This window comes from Antedon mediterranea, chromosome 5 (genome assembly GCF_964355755.1).
Source record: "Antedon mediterranea chromosome 5, ecAntMedi1.1, whole genome shotgun sequence".
Taxonomy (NCBI): Eukaryota; Metazoa; Echinodermata; class Crinoidea; order Comatulida; family Antedonidae; genus Antedon; species Antedon mediterranea.
In genome coordinates this window covers 12,968,883-12,985,989 of record NC_092674.1, presented here as the reverse complement: position 1 = coordinate 12,985,989, position 17,107 = coordinate 12,968,883, and the positions used below count along the sequence as shown (strand labels likewise).

At 33.1% G+C, this 17,107-nt stretch overlaps 2 protein-coding genes across 2 annotated transcripts; both read right to left on the bottom strand.

The window, feature by feature from the left end:
- Nucleotides 1–21: 21 nt before the first annotated feature.
- LOC140049707 (integrin beta-PS-like) lies at nucleotides 22–13,549 on the bottom strand. The gene is made up of 6 exons (XM_072094657.1): nucleotides 13,095–13,549; nucleotides 5,895–6,097; nucleotides 5,408–5,531; nucleotides 2,954–3,061; nucleotides 2,179–2,345; nucleotides 22–1,741 (listed from the first exon to the last, which is right to left on the bottom strand). Exons 1-6 carry the CDS (start codon nucleotides 13,204–13,206, stop codon nucleotides 1,679–1,681), a joined length of 777 nt encoding a protein of 258 aa, XP_071950758.1. The 5' UTR covers nucleotides 13,207–13,549; the 3' UTR covers nucleotides 22–1,678.
- On the bottom strand, nucleotides 13,425–17,087 carry LOC140049706 (integrin beta-6-like). The gene is made up of 5 exons (XM_072094656.1): nucleotides 16,888–17,087; nucleotides 15,844–16,028; nucleotides 14,122–14,358; nucleotides 13,755–13,827; nucleotides 13,425–13,460 (listed from the first exon to the last, which is right to left on the bottom strand). The coding sequence occupies exons 1-5, from the start codon at nucleotides 16,906–16,908 to the stop codon at nucleotides 13,425–13,427; spliced, it is 552 nt and encodes a 183-aa protein (XP_071950757.1). The 5' UTR covers nucleotides 16,909–17,087.
- Between the last annotated feature and the right edge of the window lie 20 nt (nucleotides 17,088–17,107).

Here is a 17,107-nt window from a genome sequence, read left to right as displayed (position 1 = left end):
ATTTAACAGTTAAACCTTTGAAACATATCCATGTATAAATTGGAGAACAATCATCAAATCAGAAAACTAGATATTTAGGATATTTTTATTCTTATGTACCTGCATAACTATTACAGTGGAAACTGTATTATGGGGACACATTTGGGACCAGTGTCCCCTTAAAGTCTGGTTCACAATATGACACAATGGATTCTACTTATTTGCTTGCGTTGCGGCCTACGTCCTTGTACTGCGTCCTAGTGGGAACCAAGCTGAATAGAGTTTCCCTTAAAAACTGGCTGGGAGTTCTTATTTATACAGTCAGTACTGTGTTTTTTAAGTTTTCTATCATAATCATCAGTCGGCTGCGGAGCAGGTGACTACAAGCTTTCTCCAACCACAACGGTTCTTGGCTAACTCTGACAGCTTATCAGAGGTAATCATGCCTCCTTCATCCCCTAAAAGCTGTTGGATGTATCTCAGAAAGTTGGTTCTCTGACTTCCTCGTTTTCTTTTCCCATGTTGAGGAACATACAGTGCGTACTCTTTGAATGGTTCGTCATCAGGCATTAGAAGCGCGTGGTCCAGCAACTTTAATTGACGGGATCTAATATTTTCCTTTACTATAGAGTAACCAATTACAGTATTACTTTTAATAGGCTCACTAATGTATACTGTCCTAAGAAAAGATATTATTATAATTTTACACACAAATAACAGCATTTTCACATGTTTTATATAAAATATTTATCTTAAATAAAATAAAGCACTTTTTTTAAGGCAGAAGACATGGCCACACCACTATACGCTACTCTAATTTATTCTTAAATCCTAATTTTGTTGTTGTCATATCAACCTCTAATTTTATCACATATTGCAACTTAGCACCAAATTCAGCATGATCTAGGTACCATTGAGGAGGTAATAGATTGACTAGAGTGCTAACTATGTTACAGCAAATTGACGAGGACAGTGTTGGTGCTTAAAAATTATCCGCTGTATCTGCTCAAAAATATTATTTAATAATATAAAACAATAACTTACCATATTATGAATACATGAGTTAGAATATATATATATATATATATTTTAAAATATAAACATACATAAAAGTACAGTCCAGTTTTTACAAATTACTTATTTTTTTAGGGTAATGAATAGAACAATTTATTGTTAAATATGGAGTTAACTCTCTAGCCAAATAATTAATACCTCAATTTATACTACAGAAATGTCATGTTCTATCAGATACCTGTGGTGAATTCTGTTTGACAAGATGCTCTGGTTGTTAGTTTCTGGTATCAGACCATTTTATATAATTATGTGGTATATTTTGTGTTGTGTGCCTACGACATCCGATATTATTAAACATCATTTGAATGTTTTTCTGGGATCTTTATCTGGATCTGGACATGCCTTGTGGATCTGGACAAGCCACTTTGATCTGATATCCTACTGTGTGGCCCAGTGGAGAGTATCTCATGGTACTTTGATCTGATGTCAGTTGTGGCCTAGTGGGCATTTCTTTTTCTGATAACAGGCTTGATTGATCTGTCAGTTACAGTCTGAACTTTGCCATAAATTATTATTCTGATATCATTTAGTCTGTGTATCAGTTTTCAATTTGATCGGGCCTTGTTGGATGGTTCTGAATGAGGTCTTGTTTGGCAACAGGTATCAACATCTTGCATAAAACCTTCTATTTACCATATGTTGGATTCTTGTAGGTTGTAGTAGAAGATTTAAAAAGGGGATTTATATTCTGAAAAAAAAGCAAGTAAGTATGTCGAGGTAATATTTTCTTGGTTTCATTTTTCATAAACATATAATTAAATTTCAATTAGTATTTTCAATGCTAATGTTCCACTGCAATGCATGTTAATCACATAAATTGACATAAATATATACTTATACTTTAAGTTTAAGGTATTTACTAGTACTGTTAGATTTAACATTTTCAATTACAATACTACGATACATCATAATCATACTAGAAATAGATATAGAGATAGATAGAGAGTTCAAATGCAAATAGAAATGTTTAAAATAAATAATGTTGTCTTGGAACGTCAGCTACAGTGAACTTGGATGCTATGTAGTGGTGACTCTACATAAAAATGGTCTGGTCTTTAAAGGGAAACCATAAATAATAAATAAATAAACATTAACTACAAGATAAAAAAAGTAATCATTCCTTACTGCATCTGTTCGTGCATTTTCTAACTCTTTCAAAAATTTAGCATATTCTCGTTTGTCATATATATATGTAGCTATCTTCCAGGCCAGCAGAAGGGCTAGACCAACTAGTAATATACCAATAATGATGCCAATAGCCAGCCATAAGGCATCTATTCCTTCTGGGCAAGCTGAAAATAAAGTACCACATGTTGATAAATATTCATATAAATTATTAACATGAAGTGTTGCACATGTTGAATCAAGACAAGCCGTGTTTGCTGCACTTGAATGACATTTATTTTTCTGCAAATATTTCCTACAAAAAAGCCATCACAATCATTTTTTTCACTCTAACTCTATCATGCATTTCACATACTTTGTACAAACAAGTCTAGTATAATAATGAAGTGCATGTCTCAAATTGAAAAATAAAAGATGTTTAATATACAAAGAATACAGGTTACTGATGGTACTCTTTCGTAATTGTTTGTGAAAAAAGTTCAGTATGTCTGCTGATGTCCATCAAATTGTCCCTGTCAAATGAGGGGATGTATACTGTATATATGAAGGTGTGTGTGCGCGTGCGTGAAGTGCACAGAGATCTCAATATATAGCTCTATGTCTACACTATCAAAATAGTTGGACAAAAAAGTGTAATGTACCCATTACGGTAGTTTTCATCACCATATATGGGCACATAACATGTTTTTGTCACATAAAGTTTGATAGTGTAGACAGAGCTTTAGACAATGTATTGGGTTTCATTTTGCTTGGGTTTTCTTTTTACATTACTTACATGTTATTTTCTGTACCAGAATCACCTCCATTGTTCCATTCATAACAAAGTTAAAAGAGAAGAGACAACCAAGTTCATCTTTGTATGTACAAGGATCAGTTCCATTTACTGTGAAAAAAACTCCACCAATTTGGCATAAATAAATTCATAACCTCCATACTATTATTTTATTTTTATACACTTTTATAATTTTAACTATAGTGAACTACTTTCTATCTATAAAGATACCAGATATTTCAATAAAAGGTTAAGACAATTGTAGAGTACAATGATGATGCGTTTCATTAAACAAACATAAAGTCATGGTTATGTTTCATATAAAATAAAGTTAAGTGGCAATATTCAAAAAATGTTTTTTTAACCAAAAGGTGTGGTCCTCATATTTATTTTATTTCAACAATATTTAACAAGGATAGTACATCCAGACAAAGCTGATCATAATAGGGACCCTTAGTACAAAATAATTTGACAAGACAACATAAAAATATAACACTTAAAAACAACATTTATAAATAAATAAAATAATTTAAAAAATAATTAAAATCAGAAAAAAATGATTTAAAAAACAGAAATCGCTACAAACGCTAGTGAGTTGACCAATCATAATTGACAGTTTGGATAATCCATTGCGTTGACAATAACGTACATCATACGTTTTTAAAGACACTTTGCTTCAAATAGTTATTTTTTATGATGTTAATGTAATCTACATATGTTTCATTGATTGTACCAGCAATATTAGTATTATCATTTCTAAATTGAATCCAATTGCCATCAGATTATTTTATTAACATCAATAAAATATTTTTAATATATACCATATTTTTTAACCCAATATGTTGTCTGAACAACAGCCAATCAGAAAGCAGAAAATGTTGTGTTTTTTGTCGGAACACATATATTTAAGCTCATACAAAGTTTTGATTTGTACTGTACAATATGCGGTTTTCGTACCAACATCAAAGCGAATTCCTTGTTTTTATACCAATATCAGAGTGAATTCCTTGGTTTCCATACCAACATCAGAGTGATTCCTATAAATTTATTATTATTACAAAATCATGGCTAACCCTTGTATTATATGTCTTAAAAATTGTGAAATAATTCCAAATAATAAAAATCAGAATGTTATTATTATTATTATTACTGGAATCTGTGGCATTTTATCAAAATACTTATATAAAACCAGAAATGTATTATATATTTATTATTAAGTTTTATATTTTACTGGAATCTCTGGCATTCTCCAATTCATTACACACCTACCTAGCACAACATATAAAGCATCCACCTGTAAAACTATGTGGAGATACAAGGTTTTTATAGAAAGCAATGCATAGTTTTCTTCATAGGGGAAATATTTCAACAGTGTTTAGAACCGTACTTTTTTTAAGGCGATTTATATTTTGAAAGTAAATAAAATGTTTTGGCAAACAATGTTTCAGTCATTACTGCCAAAAGTCATGGGTTTATGTCCCACCCGAGAATTACTTCCATCAATTCCTGAATTTTTTTTCAGTTCGCAAAAAGTAAAAACTATTCGAACAACCAATTTCCCTGAAAAGAATTTATGAACTGAAAACATCAATATGCAAGTGCTGAAAGCTTTTGATTAACACAAACAGGCCTAGCCCTATAATTCGCTAGATCAGCAATACACAACCCCATAGAAAACAAATGATGAGGACCATTTTTTAATCAATCTTAATTTTAACGGATGAATATATAAATGAAATTAAATAAAAAATAAATATAATAAATTAGTTTATTACTTTTCAACTTTTCGACTTCTTACCAATTAAACTTTCTTCTTCCTTTCTAAATAATCTTTATTTTTTAGAAATTTTTTATAATTCAAGATAATAAACAGCTAGTATATAAAACAATTAGATCACCGAAGATTTCCTTTAAGTGCTTAAGAAAGACCTTATAATAATATTTTACAATGGCATAAATTATACAGTACCTGCAAAAACTCAGTATAGATTATACAGTTCTTATAACATCATGACCAGATAGCTAATAAAGAGCATTCATTTTCGTTCATTTGCATAACAGCGTAGTTTTGAGAGAAAAGTTTTGTTAAAATACTTGTTCATTTTGATTTTGCTTCGACAGTAAGTTTAGTACGCAACACATGTGTCGCGAAAGCAACATATGCATAAGGCCCTCTTCCCTGAACGAACCAGAAACATTTCCTAAATTGTCATATGCTTGTCCTACTATACTTTATAGTTTATAAACACTGTGAACCACCAATTACAACGTGGCAACTCAATACATTGAATTGTACTAATGTAATTTAATCGGTGTTTTATCCTTTATAAAGTTTTTTTATCGGATGGTTAAAATAAAAGAAATGAAACAATTAAGGTTTATCAGAATCTTGAAGACAAATATAATAAAATAAATTAGTTCATTACTTTGTAATTAAAATGTTTCCACAATTCTTACCTATTAATTCTTCTTCCTCAACAAGTATAATTCTTTGAGGACACTCTTGGCATTTTTCCTCAGATATACCTGTACCGTAAGCTAGACATTGCACACAGTCACGATCACATTTAGCTGGACATGTCTACAAACAGTAAATATGATTATGGTCATTTGAGGTTCTGTACATGATAGTCCTATAGTAAGTACAAAATATAGGTGGAACGGATCGTCTATAGAACGATTTGCTGATGGGTGTCACATGACTTAAACTTAAGACAGTTTTACATAGAAAATAGAAGTACATTTATTCATCATCAGAAAAATCATTGGAAAAAGAATGGTGCTGTATAAATTATTATGGTACTGTACAATGTTAAAATGATGAAATGGGGTCTCAACAATGTATTAATATTTCATGAATAGGACATTTGATAAATCCTGATGATGATGACATCATACATTTGAATTTAAGGATGCATTAAGATTTTAATATAAATGAACTTACATCACAATCCTCACAAGTTGGGCCATCGTAGACCAGTGTTGCATTACACATGCAAACACCACATTCACAGTGTCCAGCGTCATTGCACTCTTTTCCAGTAGATGCTAGGCAGTTTTCAATGCTCGTTGGACAACTGCAATCAGGACCACTATAGCCTGGCTTGCATTCACACTGACCACAAATGCATGTTCCTTTTGATGGACCTATCAAAGTTAATAAACACCTATAAGCTCTGTCTATACTATCAGACTAGTTTGACAAAAAAGTGTAATGTGCCCAAATATTGTATTGATAAGATGTTATCATGTCCATGGGCAATTTTTTATTAGTTACACAAAGTTTGATAGTGTAGACAGAGCTTAGTCATAAATTATTTCTATCAAATCTAAATATGTTATATAGCACAGAGCATACAGTACATAATACACAAGACGATCAAAACCATTTTCATAGTAATTAATAATAATTAAATACCTCATTTGTATACTACAGTACTGATTACAAATCATGTACCATAACCCGCGTTTGTCGCGCGTGTAAAATATGTGTAATTGCCGCGTGCCTGTATTTGCCGTGTGGACCATGACGTCATCACTTTGTAGCTTTTTACTGGTAAAATATGGAACTCCCGGTACGACGCCCGCGACAACACACATGTGGATATCAGTTGTTCTGTTTCTATTGTTTAGGCCTACCAACCATCATATTTATGTAATCTGAACCTGCCCGTTACTGTATGTAACAAAGTTTCTTTTTCTCTATTGTTAGGCAAACAATAAATAAGAAAGTTTATAGAATTCATGTAAATTGTTTTTCATCGGGGTTTTGTTTAGAGTTCACGTCGTATTATTTTATACAGTATAATGTGAGGCGTACAGCTAGAAGTGTAGTCTGGGCTCCAGACGGAGTTTTGTCTTAATATTAGTAAAAATATAAATATTTTTGCACATATGGCGTTTCATACATGTATTACTTGAGTTTGGATACTCCGTCTGGGGAAACACGCATAAGTCACGTGGTTTGACACCAAGAATTCTTGGTGCATAAATTATCCAGTTGACTAGTTTCAGCCGCATGCCATTGGCTACTCACTCGCAGGCAGTTTTAATATTCATATTTCAGAATTTCAAAGACTCAACATCTAAGATGATACGCATGCGCTATGCTACGTTTAGACAATGTGTACTTGGGTATACATTGATGAAAGTTTCTGAAGGCTATAAATGATTTTATATGCCTAGTAGTCTGGTAAACATTTGATGGGATTTTTCCCAAGAACATGAAAACTCGTCTTGATATGATAGGCTAGCTTCTCCGCCAAATCAAACATTGAATGGATCATATTATGCGGAGATAATTTGATTTTATAATTCCCACCCAGACCCTGTCCTGTTCTGTGTTTGTGGTGGTGTAGCCCTGTTGTGTGCCGGTCGGTGGTGGTATGTACCTTATTTATTGGCGTTTTATTTGGCAGGTCATACGTACGAGTTGAGTAGCCCTACGCAGGAGGACTAAACAATTAATAAACAAAACAACTTGGCAACACGATTTTATATTTCATCAACAGTTGTTCAGTCTCGATAGTACATTCAGCACTGTACGTACTCGATCTTTTTCATTTTGAAACAAAATGATCATTGGTTGATTCAAAATCCATATTTACATACCGCCCGCCCCATATAGCCAAATACGGTATGATAACCTACGTCATTCTTATCGGAGGTTTGCGGTCTGCAAATCGATTTCTATACGTGTTTCACAAGTCTGTATTTTCAGACAAAAATCGCTGTCGAAATAAAAACAAATAAATAAAAAAAAAAGACAATAAATACAGACTTGGGGCAAGTCTACTAGAAGTGTACAACAGCAGGGAGGCTAGGCTAGAATAGAGAGCTACTGTACCTAAGCCCCCCCCCCCCCCCACAAAAAAACATATTTAGCGATCTTTAATAGGTGCCTAGGTCAATAAATAGCCTAATAATAGTAATATTATAAAATGATGTTTCCTTGTATTTTCATAACCGTAAGCCAAATATTTAAATTAAAATACAGAGCTAGTGTTTTAGGCCAAGTACATAAGGATTCCCGTACATAACTGTGAATGGGTTTTTCCGCCGCTCGGTGTAGAAAGTCAAATTATTACGTTCTTCCAACACATTTATTAAATGTCTTTTAGTATATTTCTATCTAACATGTCTGCATTGTATACTTGCTTTATAAATTCTCTGCTTATGAAACGACTTAATAAGTTGCTAAATTGATGTTTAAAAAGCAGATATTTGTCTGACATCAGCCCATGTTTATAATGAAAACAAAACAGGGTTCCGAAAATGGCACAGTCCAAAATGAGGTGTGCAATTAAATAATATCAACGTAAACATATGCGCACGGTATCAGGGCTGTAATTATAAGAGAACTGATTTTCCCTGGACGGGAAATGGTAAAAACTTGTATTTATTCGACCTCGCTTCTCTCTCGCTCTGGCTGTGTGCGGGGAGGAGGATCGCTCCAACTTGGTTTCGTGGAGCGATTAATGGTCCAGTCCGTAACAGGGGTGTACATTAGTTACCACGCTAAATACATGCATGTCGTTGTAATACTATATAAATTATTTCCTCCCCGACGGGGAATGGTAAAACCTTTATGTTATTATTTGGCCTAGCAACTGTGTGTACTCAATGGATGAACTCTACAACGTGGTGCGTACAGAAAGTACGTCATTCGGCCACCAGCGACGATCGTGTTTTGAAAGATATTGTTAATTTAGTTAGTTTTCTCAAATACTTAATAAATATAACTTAAAAATATATATAAACAAACTCTGAAAGCAAACTAGGCCTAGAATAGTAGTACTGTAGTGTAGTAGGCCTACTAACCTCCATGATTGCACTATGATAAATAAATCGATTTTTTACTCGGGGTACCCGAGTCTAGTACTTACTCATTTTCTCCTCCACCATCTGGACACTATTGAGTAAAAAGTGCGATTTTTAAAGTACTACTCCTCCCTTATTAGTTGTAGTATTGAGCTGGGATTTGGCATGAACATACTACAGGGACATGTCCTCAAAGCTATAGAGCCGGATTTTTAATTTTTTGTTAATTAATTTGTTTAATTAAGAATCCACAATGTGTGACACACACCACAGCGTTATGTAGTTATATGGTTATATGCGGCTTCTTGGCGTAGTGGTTATCACGTTTGCTCAATACGCAGAAGGTACCTGGTTCGAGCCCGGGCTAAACCTTTTTTTTTAAACTTTATGGTGAAAAGTACTGTATACGCAATATGATAATTATACACAGTATATCTTATTATTATTTTTTAAAATACTTATTTTGTGTAATCGGTAATTATCACTTTTACACATGTTTATTTTGCTTTGTGCTTATTACCATTTATTTGTAATTTAAATGGATTAAAAAACTTTCTGTAACCCACAATTTCAATGTAAGAGGTTTCGTAGTGTAGTGGTTGTCAAGTCTGCTTAACACGCAGAAGGTCCCGGTTCGAGCCCTGGCGAAACCTATTTTTCTTTAACTTTCTAACTGTATACGTCTGTATACAGCTTCTTTCGCTGTACCCCGAGTATTGCACATTCGTGCTTGTTAAAGTACTACTCCTCCATTATTAGTTGTAGTATTGAGCTGGGATTTGGCATGAATATACTACAGGGACATGTCCTCAAAGCTATAGAGCCGGATTTTTAATTTTTTGTTAATTAATTTGTTTAATTAAGAAGCCACAATGTGTGACACACACCACAGCGTTATGTAGTTAAATGGTTATATGCGGCTTCTTGGCGTAGTGGTTATCACGTTTGCTTAACACGCAGAAGGTACCTGGTTCGAGCCCGGACGAAACCTTTTTTTTTTAAACTTTATGGTGAAAAGTACTGTATACGCAATATGATAATTATACACAGTATATCTTATTAGGTTATATGCATGATTATGCATATAACCTCTTGATTCTGTCAAAATCTTTATTTATTTATTTATTTATTTATTTATTCTTTCCTTAGCACTATTTGTCCGTGAATTATCTTGGCATCAGTTTCATCTATCTAAGTCAATTTTTCAGAGTATATTCCTTATGGCCAGGAATCGATGTGGTTATGTTTTCACGATGCGCAATCAAAAATTACGCGGTCTACGCGCGATTTAACGAAATCACGTTTGTAATCATATCTTCACAAACATGAATCACTTTTAAACAAAATTTGGTACTCATAAATTTCAGGTCATATTTCATCATATGGCAATACAATTACGTGCGTAGCGCATATAACGCATGCGTACGCGCGCTTAAAAAGTTCAAAATTGTCAGAATTTATTTTCGATGAAATTAGAGTACGTTTCAGGCAATTTTAAGCGTTTAAAAAATTGCCATGAGTGCGCAGATTTTTGCACGCGCACTGCGCGTCAAACGTTAATGCGCACTGTTTGTGTCCGATTACTGTTGTATAACCTTTCTTTAATAATATCATCATATTTTATTCACTTTTCAACGCGAAACAGCGTTATACGAGCACGTCAAAAGTGACGGGCTACGCACGTGTAAGTTAACAAAATGGTGAAAATATGCTAAATTTTAAAATTAATATATATCGTTAGAATGCTCGGGAACACCTATTTTTTATTTAATTTTCTTGAAGTGTATGTATCATATGTATGATTTATTATGAAATTAGAAGAACAAAAGTTGATTAAGTCATCATTAATGGCATATTAAATTTAACAAAATTAATTTCGACAATCAAACAAATTATAACATTTTCTTAGGCCAAAATAACAAACTTAACATTAACTTTCTTCCTTAAGAAGTTCATATATTAAAGTTAAAAGTATATAGTTTGACAGTGCATCATTTTTTTCAATTTTTAAAGATGTCATCATAGTAAAACATTATAATCCATTGCGGTATGTAATAATCTATCTGCACCAAAGTGGTTACTGCATAGTAAATACACGGAGGAATCTTTTCATAACTTTTAGTCAGTTGTGTATGGCTCGGTGGTCTTTGCTCGTGTCTATAGCATTCAAGTACCGAGATCGAGTCTCACCTTGGGAAACGAAACAAAATTAGTTTTTTTTTATTATCCGTATTGTTTGTTCAAATTTATTTCTTAGTGTATAGATTATACACATGATTTATAATGAAATCTAGATAAAAAGTTACTTTATGTCTTTATTATTATGTAACAACAAATGTGGTTTATGACATTATACGCATATGGATCTTTGATCGGATTGTGATACCGGCTATGGTGTTCGCGTTAGCAAGGTCCTATCATATATTATAAATAATTAAAGATTCTGAGAAAATCAATCAATCAATATATATTTTAAAAATCAATTATCTTTATTTAAATCAATGCATATAACCTATAATTCGTCATAGTGACGAATTAAATCTAGTTTTTATTATTTTTTTAAATACTTATTTTGTGTAATCGGTAATTATCACTTTTACACATGTTTATTTTTCTTTGTGCTTATTACCATATTTATTTGTAATTTAAATGGAATAAAAAACTTTCTGTAACCCACATTTTTAGTGTAAGTGGGTTTCGTAGTGTAGTGATTGTCAAGTCTGCTTAACACGCAGAAGGTCCCGGTTAGAGCCCTGGCGAAACCTATTTTTCTTTAACTTTAACTGTATACGTCTGTATACAGCTTCTTTCTCTGTACCCCGAGTATTGCACATTCGTGCTTTTTTACTCGGGGTACCCGAGTCTAGGACTTACTCATTTTCTCCTCGTTTGTTAATTAATTTGTTTAATTAAGAAGCCACAATGTGTGACACACCACACAGCGTAAGGTAGTTATATGCGGCTTCTTGGCGTAGTGGTTATCACGTTTTCTTAACACGCAGAAGGTACCTGGTTCAAGCCCGGTCGAAACCTTTTTTTTTTAAACTTTATGGTGAAAAGTACTGTATACGCAATAATAATGATAATTATACACAGTATATCTTATTTTTATTATTTTTTTAAATACTTATTTTGTGTAATCGGTATAATTATCACTTTTACACATGTTTATTTTGCTTTGTGCTTATTACCATATTTATTTGTAAATTAAATGGATTAAAAAACTATCTTTAACCCACATTTTTAGTGTAAGAGGTTTCGTAGTGTAGTGGTTGTCAAGTCTGCTTAACACGCAGAAGGTCCCGGTTCGAGCCCTGGCGAAACCTATTTTTCTTTCACTTTATGGTGAAATATACTGTATACTTAATATGATATAGAGTATATCTCGTTTTATTACTCGGTGTACCTGAGTCTAGGACTCTCTCATCTTTTCCTCTTTTTCTTCCATCCGGACACTATTGAGCAAAAAGTGCGATTTATAAAGTACTACTCCTCCCTTATTCGTTGTAGTATTGAGCTCGGATTTAGCATGAATATACTACAGGGACATGTCCTCAAAGCTATAGAGCCGGATTTTTTAATTTCAAACCGGATGCAGCCATATCACGTCTCGAATATGATACCGTATAGCCGTATTTGGTAGCGCGGTTATTGATGTGTATGTGACGTTACATCCGGTCTTATGACGTCATTACAGCTTCTTTCGCTGTACCCCGAGTATTGCACATTCGTGCTTGTTTATTTCAAATAGGCCTATATTTTTTATATAAAATGCTGTTATCCTGTACTGTAATTCCAGTTATTGTCTGTTTGATGATAATAATATATGAACAAAACATCAACAAGTTATAAATGCAGTTCGCTGCAGTTGAATTACTCAATGCAGTAATGCATGAGTGAATATGGACAGTATTGTTATTACCTAATTACACGCGAGTCACGCGTTTTTCACACCCGTGTAAAATGTGTGGGCTTGGTATATGATATGTAGTCAGTACTGTACCTTTTTCAAAAATGTTCAAAGGCAATTCACAATAAAAAAAAAGAGATTATTATCTTATTGCAGTTATTGCAGTAACTAAACTATTTTGTTTCTGTTTAACCTGTTTATGCAATAATCTAATAATCTAGTTTGGGTAATAATACACACTGTTTATTGCAGTGACTCTCATAGCTTCTACATTTGAAACAGACTAAAATCATATTCAAGATATTTAGTTACTGTAGTAGAAAAATGCTGATATGGTCCTTAATATTGTCAGCAGAGCTTAAATTTACCAAATTCTGTGCATGAAAAAGAAAATATAAACAAAATTGAACATACCACCACAAATGAGGTCAGCAGAATCTCTGCGACAAGAGAAGTTATCACAGTTGCAAAACTTTCCTGTGATTTTTTCTAAAGGATTCTTGAAAAAGAAAAAAATATTAATCATAACAAAAAAGCTCTATTTATAATACATTTTATATTATATTAATCGCATTCAAGAAAATATATGACCAGTATATAATCAGGATCCGGGTTACAACATTTGGCAAAAAATTAGTGGGTTGGATTATAATCTAGCTTGGCATTATAAACATGTTCATATGGTAATAACATTTTAACTGTAATATATATTTATTGATTGTAATATTTTATTAAACTAACTGGTCACGACACCAGTGTCTGTGATCGTATAGTGGTTGACTATTATTAGAAATAGAGAAACTTAACATGTACAATAGTTATAAATAACAAATTGACTCCTTGAGTCTCGCCTCCTCCTCTCAAACCCTATATAAAATAGTGACATTCTCTATGTATAGGGTTACATTATTTTTAATCTTTTGCATTAATTGTCAATTGTCATCAGCAACAGATTTTAAAAAAACTTCTTTTTTCCTCTAATTGACCCACAATAGTATACTCACAGTACATACTGTAATAGTTGACCTACTGATATGCCCCAATAAGAAAATTATAAAATCATATTTCACCTACTTGTCGCTTGTTACACAAACATTTCCCACATATGCATGACCCTTGACCTGAACAAACCAAAGATGAGTTACTTCTATTGAAATAAATAAAAATAGGATTTGACAAATATTTTTTAAACATACAAGAACAGGCCTATACATCATTTCATTGATTGGATATTGAAAATAAGAAATCAAAATTATGATTTCTGCCCTCTATAGTTTACAGTATGTGTTTAGAAAATAATGGTTAAACAATTGTAAAATACTCAACAGCAATATTTTTTTTAATGCTTGATGTATGATGAATAAACAATAGTAAACTAGGTTAGCGGTATATCATGCTTTTCCAAAATGGAAATAAAGTAAAGAAGTTGAAAAAACCTTACGTTTGACATGGTAAACTATCTGCAAGTGTTTCAGTTTCGTCTGAGCCAGTGTCATCACATTCACAGACCTCTCCATACCGGCCTTCATTACACTCACAAATACCACAGACCAGTGAACCATTACCATTGCTACATAGCTCACTGTCTGCTGTCACAGATTTGGTACATTCACATTCACAATTTGTTATTATGACAACTTCTAGGTTCTCTTCAAATCCGAGAGGTTTAACTGAAAAACTAAATATTTTGATAAAAATTCAAGCACATCATGTATCTTGTAACTTATTAATATTAGATGAAAGCTCTTATTTGTTCAACCACTGCGTATTCAACCGCAGCGCCTACCAAATCAGCACACCGGGAGACGATCCCCTACTCTTTTCGAATAGTGTACCAAGTTAAGTACACGGGACCAACGGCTTTACATCCCATCCGAAGGACGAGGCAATGAGAGTAAAGCATCTTGCCTAAGGATGCAATTAGTGTGGTACAGATAACCTCGAACCCACGCCTATCACATGCTAGTTCGATATTACCATTACACCATCACTCTCCAGTATAAACAACTGTTAAGTACACGGGACCAACGGCTTTACATCCCATCCGAAGGACGAGGCAATGAGAGTAAAACATCTTGCCTAAGGATGCAATTAGTATGGTACAGATAACCTCTAACCCATGCCTATCACATGCTAGTCCGATATTACCATTACACCATCACTCTCCAGTATATACAACTGTTAAGTACACGGGACCAACGGCTTTACATCACATCCGAAGGACGAGGCAATGAGAGTAAAACATCTTGCCTAAGGATGCAATTAGTATGGTACAGATAACCTCTAACCCATGCCTATCACATGCTAGTCCGATATTACCATTACACCATCACTCTCCAGTATAAACAACTGTTAAGTACACGGGACCAACGGCTTTACATCCCGTCCAAAGGACGAGGCAATGAGAGTAAAGCATCTTGCCTAAGGATGCAATTAGTATGGTACAGATAACCTCGAACCCATGCCTATCACATGCTAGTCCGATATTACCATTACACCATCACTCTCCAGTATATACTGTACAGCACCCGCCGCAATTTCTAGATGGTCTCCCATCCAGAACGCAACCGGCCCAACATTGCTCAACTTCGGTGATCTGACGAGAACCGGTGTTTCAACGCAATATGGCCGTATATATTATTATTATGTCATCATCATGCTTTATTGCCACCATTAAAATCATCATTATTGATTATGTCACTGCATTTAAAAGGGAAATGCTAGAAACACAAGAATTGTTATGTTGCACAGGAACACCATCAATTGAAATACATGGTCATATCAGTAGTACAATTTCTTTTTATCTATTTTGTGTTTTATGAATAAATAATATAAATTTTAGATTTAATAAAATTGGCAAAACTTTACAATAGAAATAGAGGACACTAGAGAAATGTTTGCATGCAATTACAAAAACAAAGATGTTTGTCCAAGAAAGCCTAAATGTTGATAAAGAAAAAAAATGTTTCGGAAAATAATATTGCCTTTAATTTTAATTGTGCTTTCATTAAATGCTCCTACAAGTAAACAAATAAAAAAAGAAGCTGACCAAATTTTGGGTCGGTCAGGCTTGGGCAGCAGAAACATTTATTTTAAGCGTGCCAATGCATACACCAAGGTTAATGCCTCACTTGTGGTAATAAACAATGTAATCATGTCTTACGAGATAGGATTTGCTGTACACTCATCAACGCTAACATCTAGTTTAAATTTAATGACATTTCCTAAGCGAATGTTACTACAGTTCTGCGAATTAGGCGTCAATGTCTCGCCATCGCAATAGGCTGAGTAGGTTACATGAATAGGAGCTGTCACCGTGTCTACAAGTTGAATCTCAGATGTAATTTTCTATAAAAATAATTTTTTGAATTAATTATGATACTAATAACTAATAAAACATGTGCAATAAACAAAATGTGTGCATTAATCCTTTCGCTGCATGGTGTATAACTCAACATCTGTGTGAAAGATGTTTTTTACAGAATTAAAGTAATTTTGAACAAGAAAAATGTTACTTTAATTGAGGTTAAGTATTTTTATGTAGTTAAATGTTTAATTTAAATTAAATTTAAATCAAACTTTCATTTCAGTTATTTTTCTCTCCATAAAAATACAATATAGAAAAACATGGACAAAGAAAAGAAAACATCACACAAAACTAGGCAGAGACAGGATTCCTAAAAAGAGACCTTAATCACTATCTAGTAGGTCTCCTATTGCACTGATTGTATAAAAAACATTTACATATAACATACATATAACATTATAATTTGTATAAACATTAAAAAGGCATATAAATACTATATAAAAACAAAACAAAAATATATTGCAATATCATTAAAAATCGTCAGTACTTTATTCATCAAAGTCTGTAGAAAAAGCAATTTTTCAATAAGTTTTAATGGCATGTAGGCCTAATTTTATTTACACTCGATAAAGGCCTATAAATCCAAAAATTGTTTCACAAACACCATAAATATTTGTTTAGCTGGTTTTGTGTTAATGACATAATAATTGGTAAAACAAATACTGGGAAAAAATCTCAAATAAAAATAAAGGTGCTATGAAAAACTCCAAACTTACATCATAACTACTACGAAAAAGTTCAATAATGTTTCTTGAATCACTAGCTAGTTCCCACAGATCCACCTGGGAAAAACTCATTTACAACTTCCTGTTGAAATGAAGAAAAAAAATTAAAATATACCTCATACTCCGGATGGGACATAAAGCCGCTGGCATGTTAAAGAACTCGGTCCATTATTCGAAAAAGAGCAGGGGTCATCTCTTGGCATGCTGATCTGGGTAGATGCTGTACTGTTGGCAGGTAGGTAAATCATTTTTTGCCAACCAATTTTTGGAATGGACTAACCATTACATGACATTAAAATGGCATATCAAACCATTATTTTTCAGATAACAATATA

Coding starts and splice junctions, on each gene's coding strand:
- LOC140049707 (XM_072094657.1), bottom strand. CDS start 13,206: ATGATTAATATTTTTTTCTTTTTCAAGAATCCTTTAGAAAAAATCACA. Junction 6,098..13,094: donor TGCTGACCTCATTTGTGGTG/GTATGTTCAATT, acceptor TAACTTTGATAG/GTCCATCAAAAGGAACATGC. Junction 3,062..5,407: donor TGAGGAAGAAGAATTAATAG/GTAAGAATTGTG, acceptor TTTTTTTCACAG/TAAATGGAACTGATCCTTGT.
- LOC140049706 (XM_072094656.1), bottom strand. CDS start 16,908: ATGTCCCATCCGGAGTATGAG. Junction 14,359..15,843: donor TGTACAGCAAATCCTATCTC/GTAAGACATGAT, acceptor CAAAATATTTAG/TTTTTCAGTTAAACCTCTCG. Junction 13,461..13,754: donor GTTTGTGTAACAAGCGACAA/GTAGGTGAAATA, acceptor TTCTAATAATAG/TCAACCACTATACGATCACA.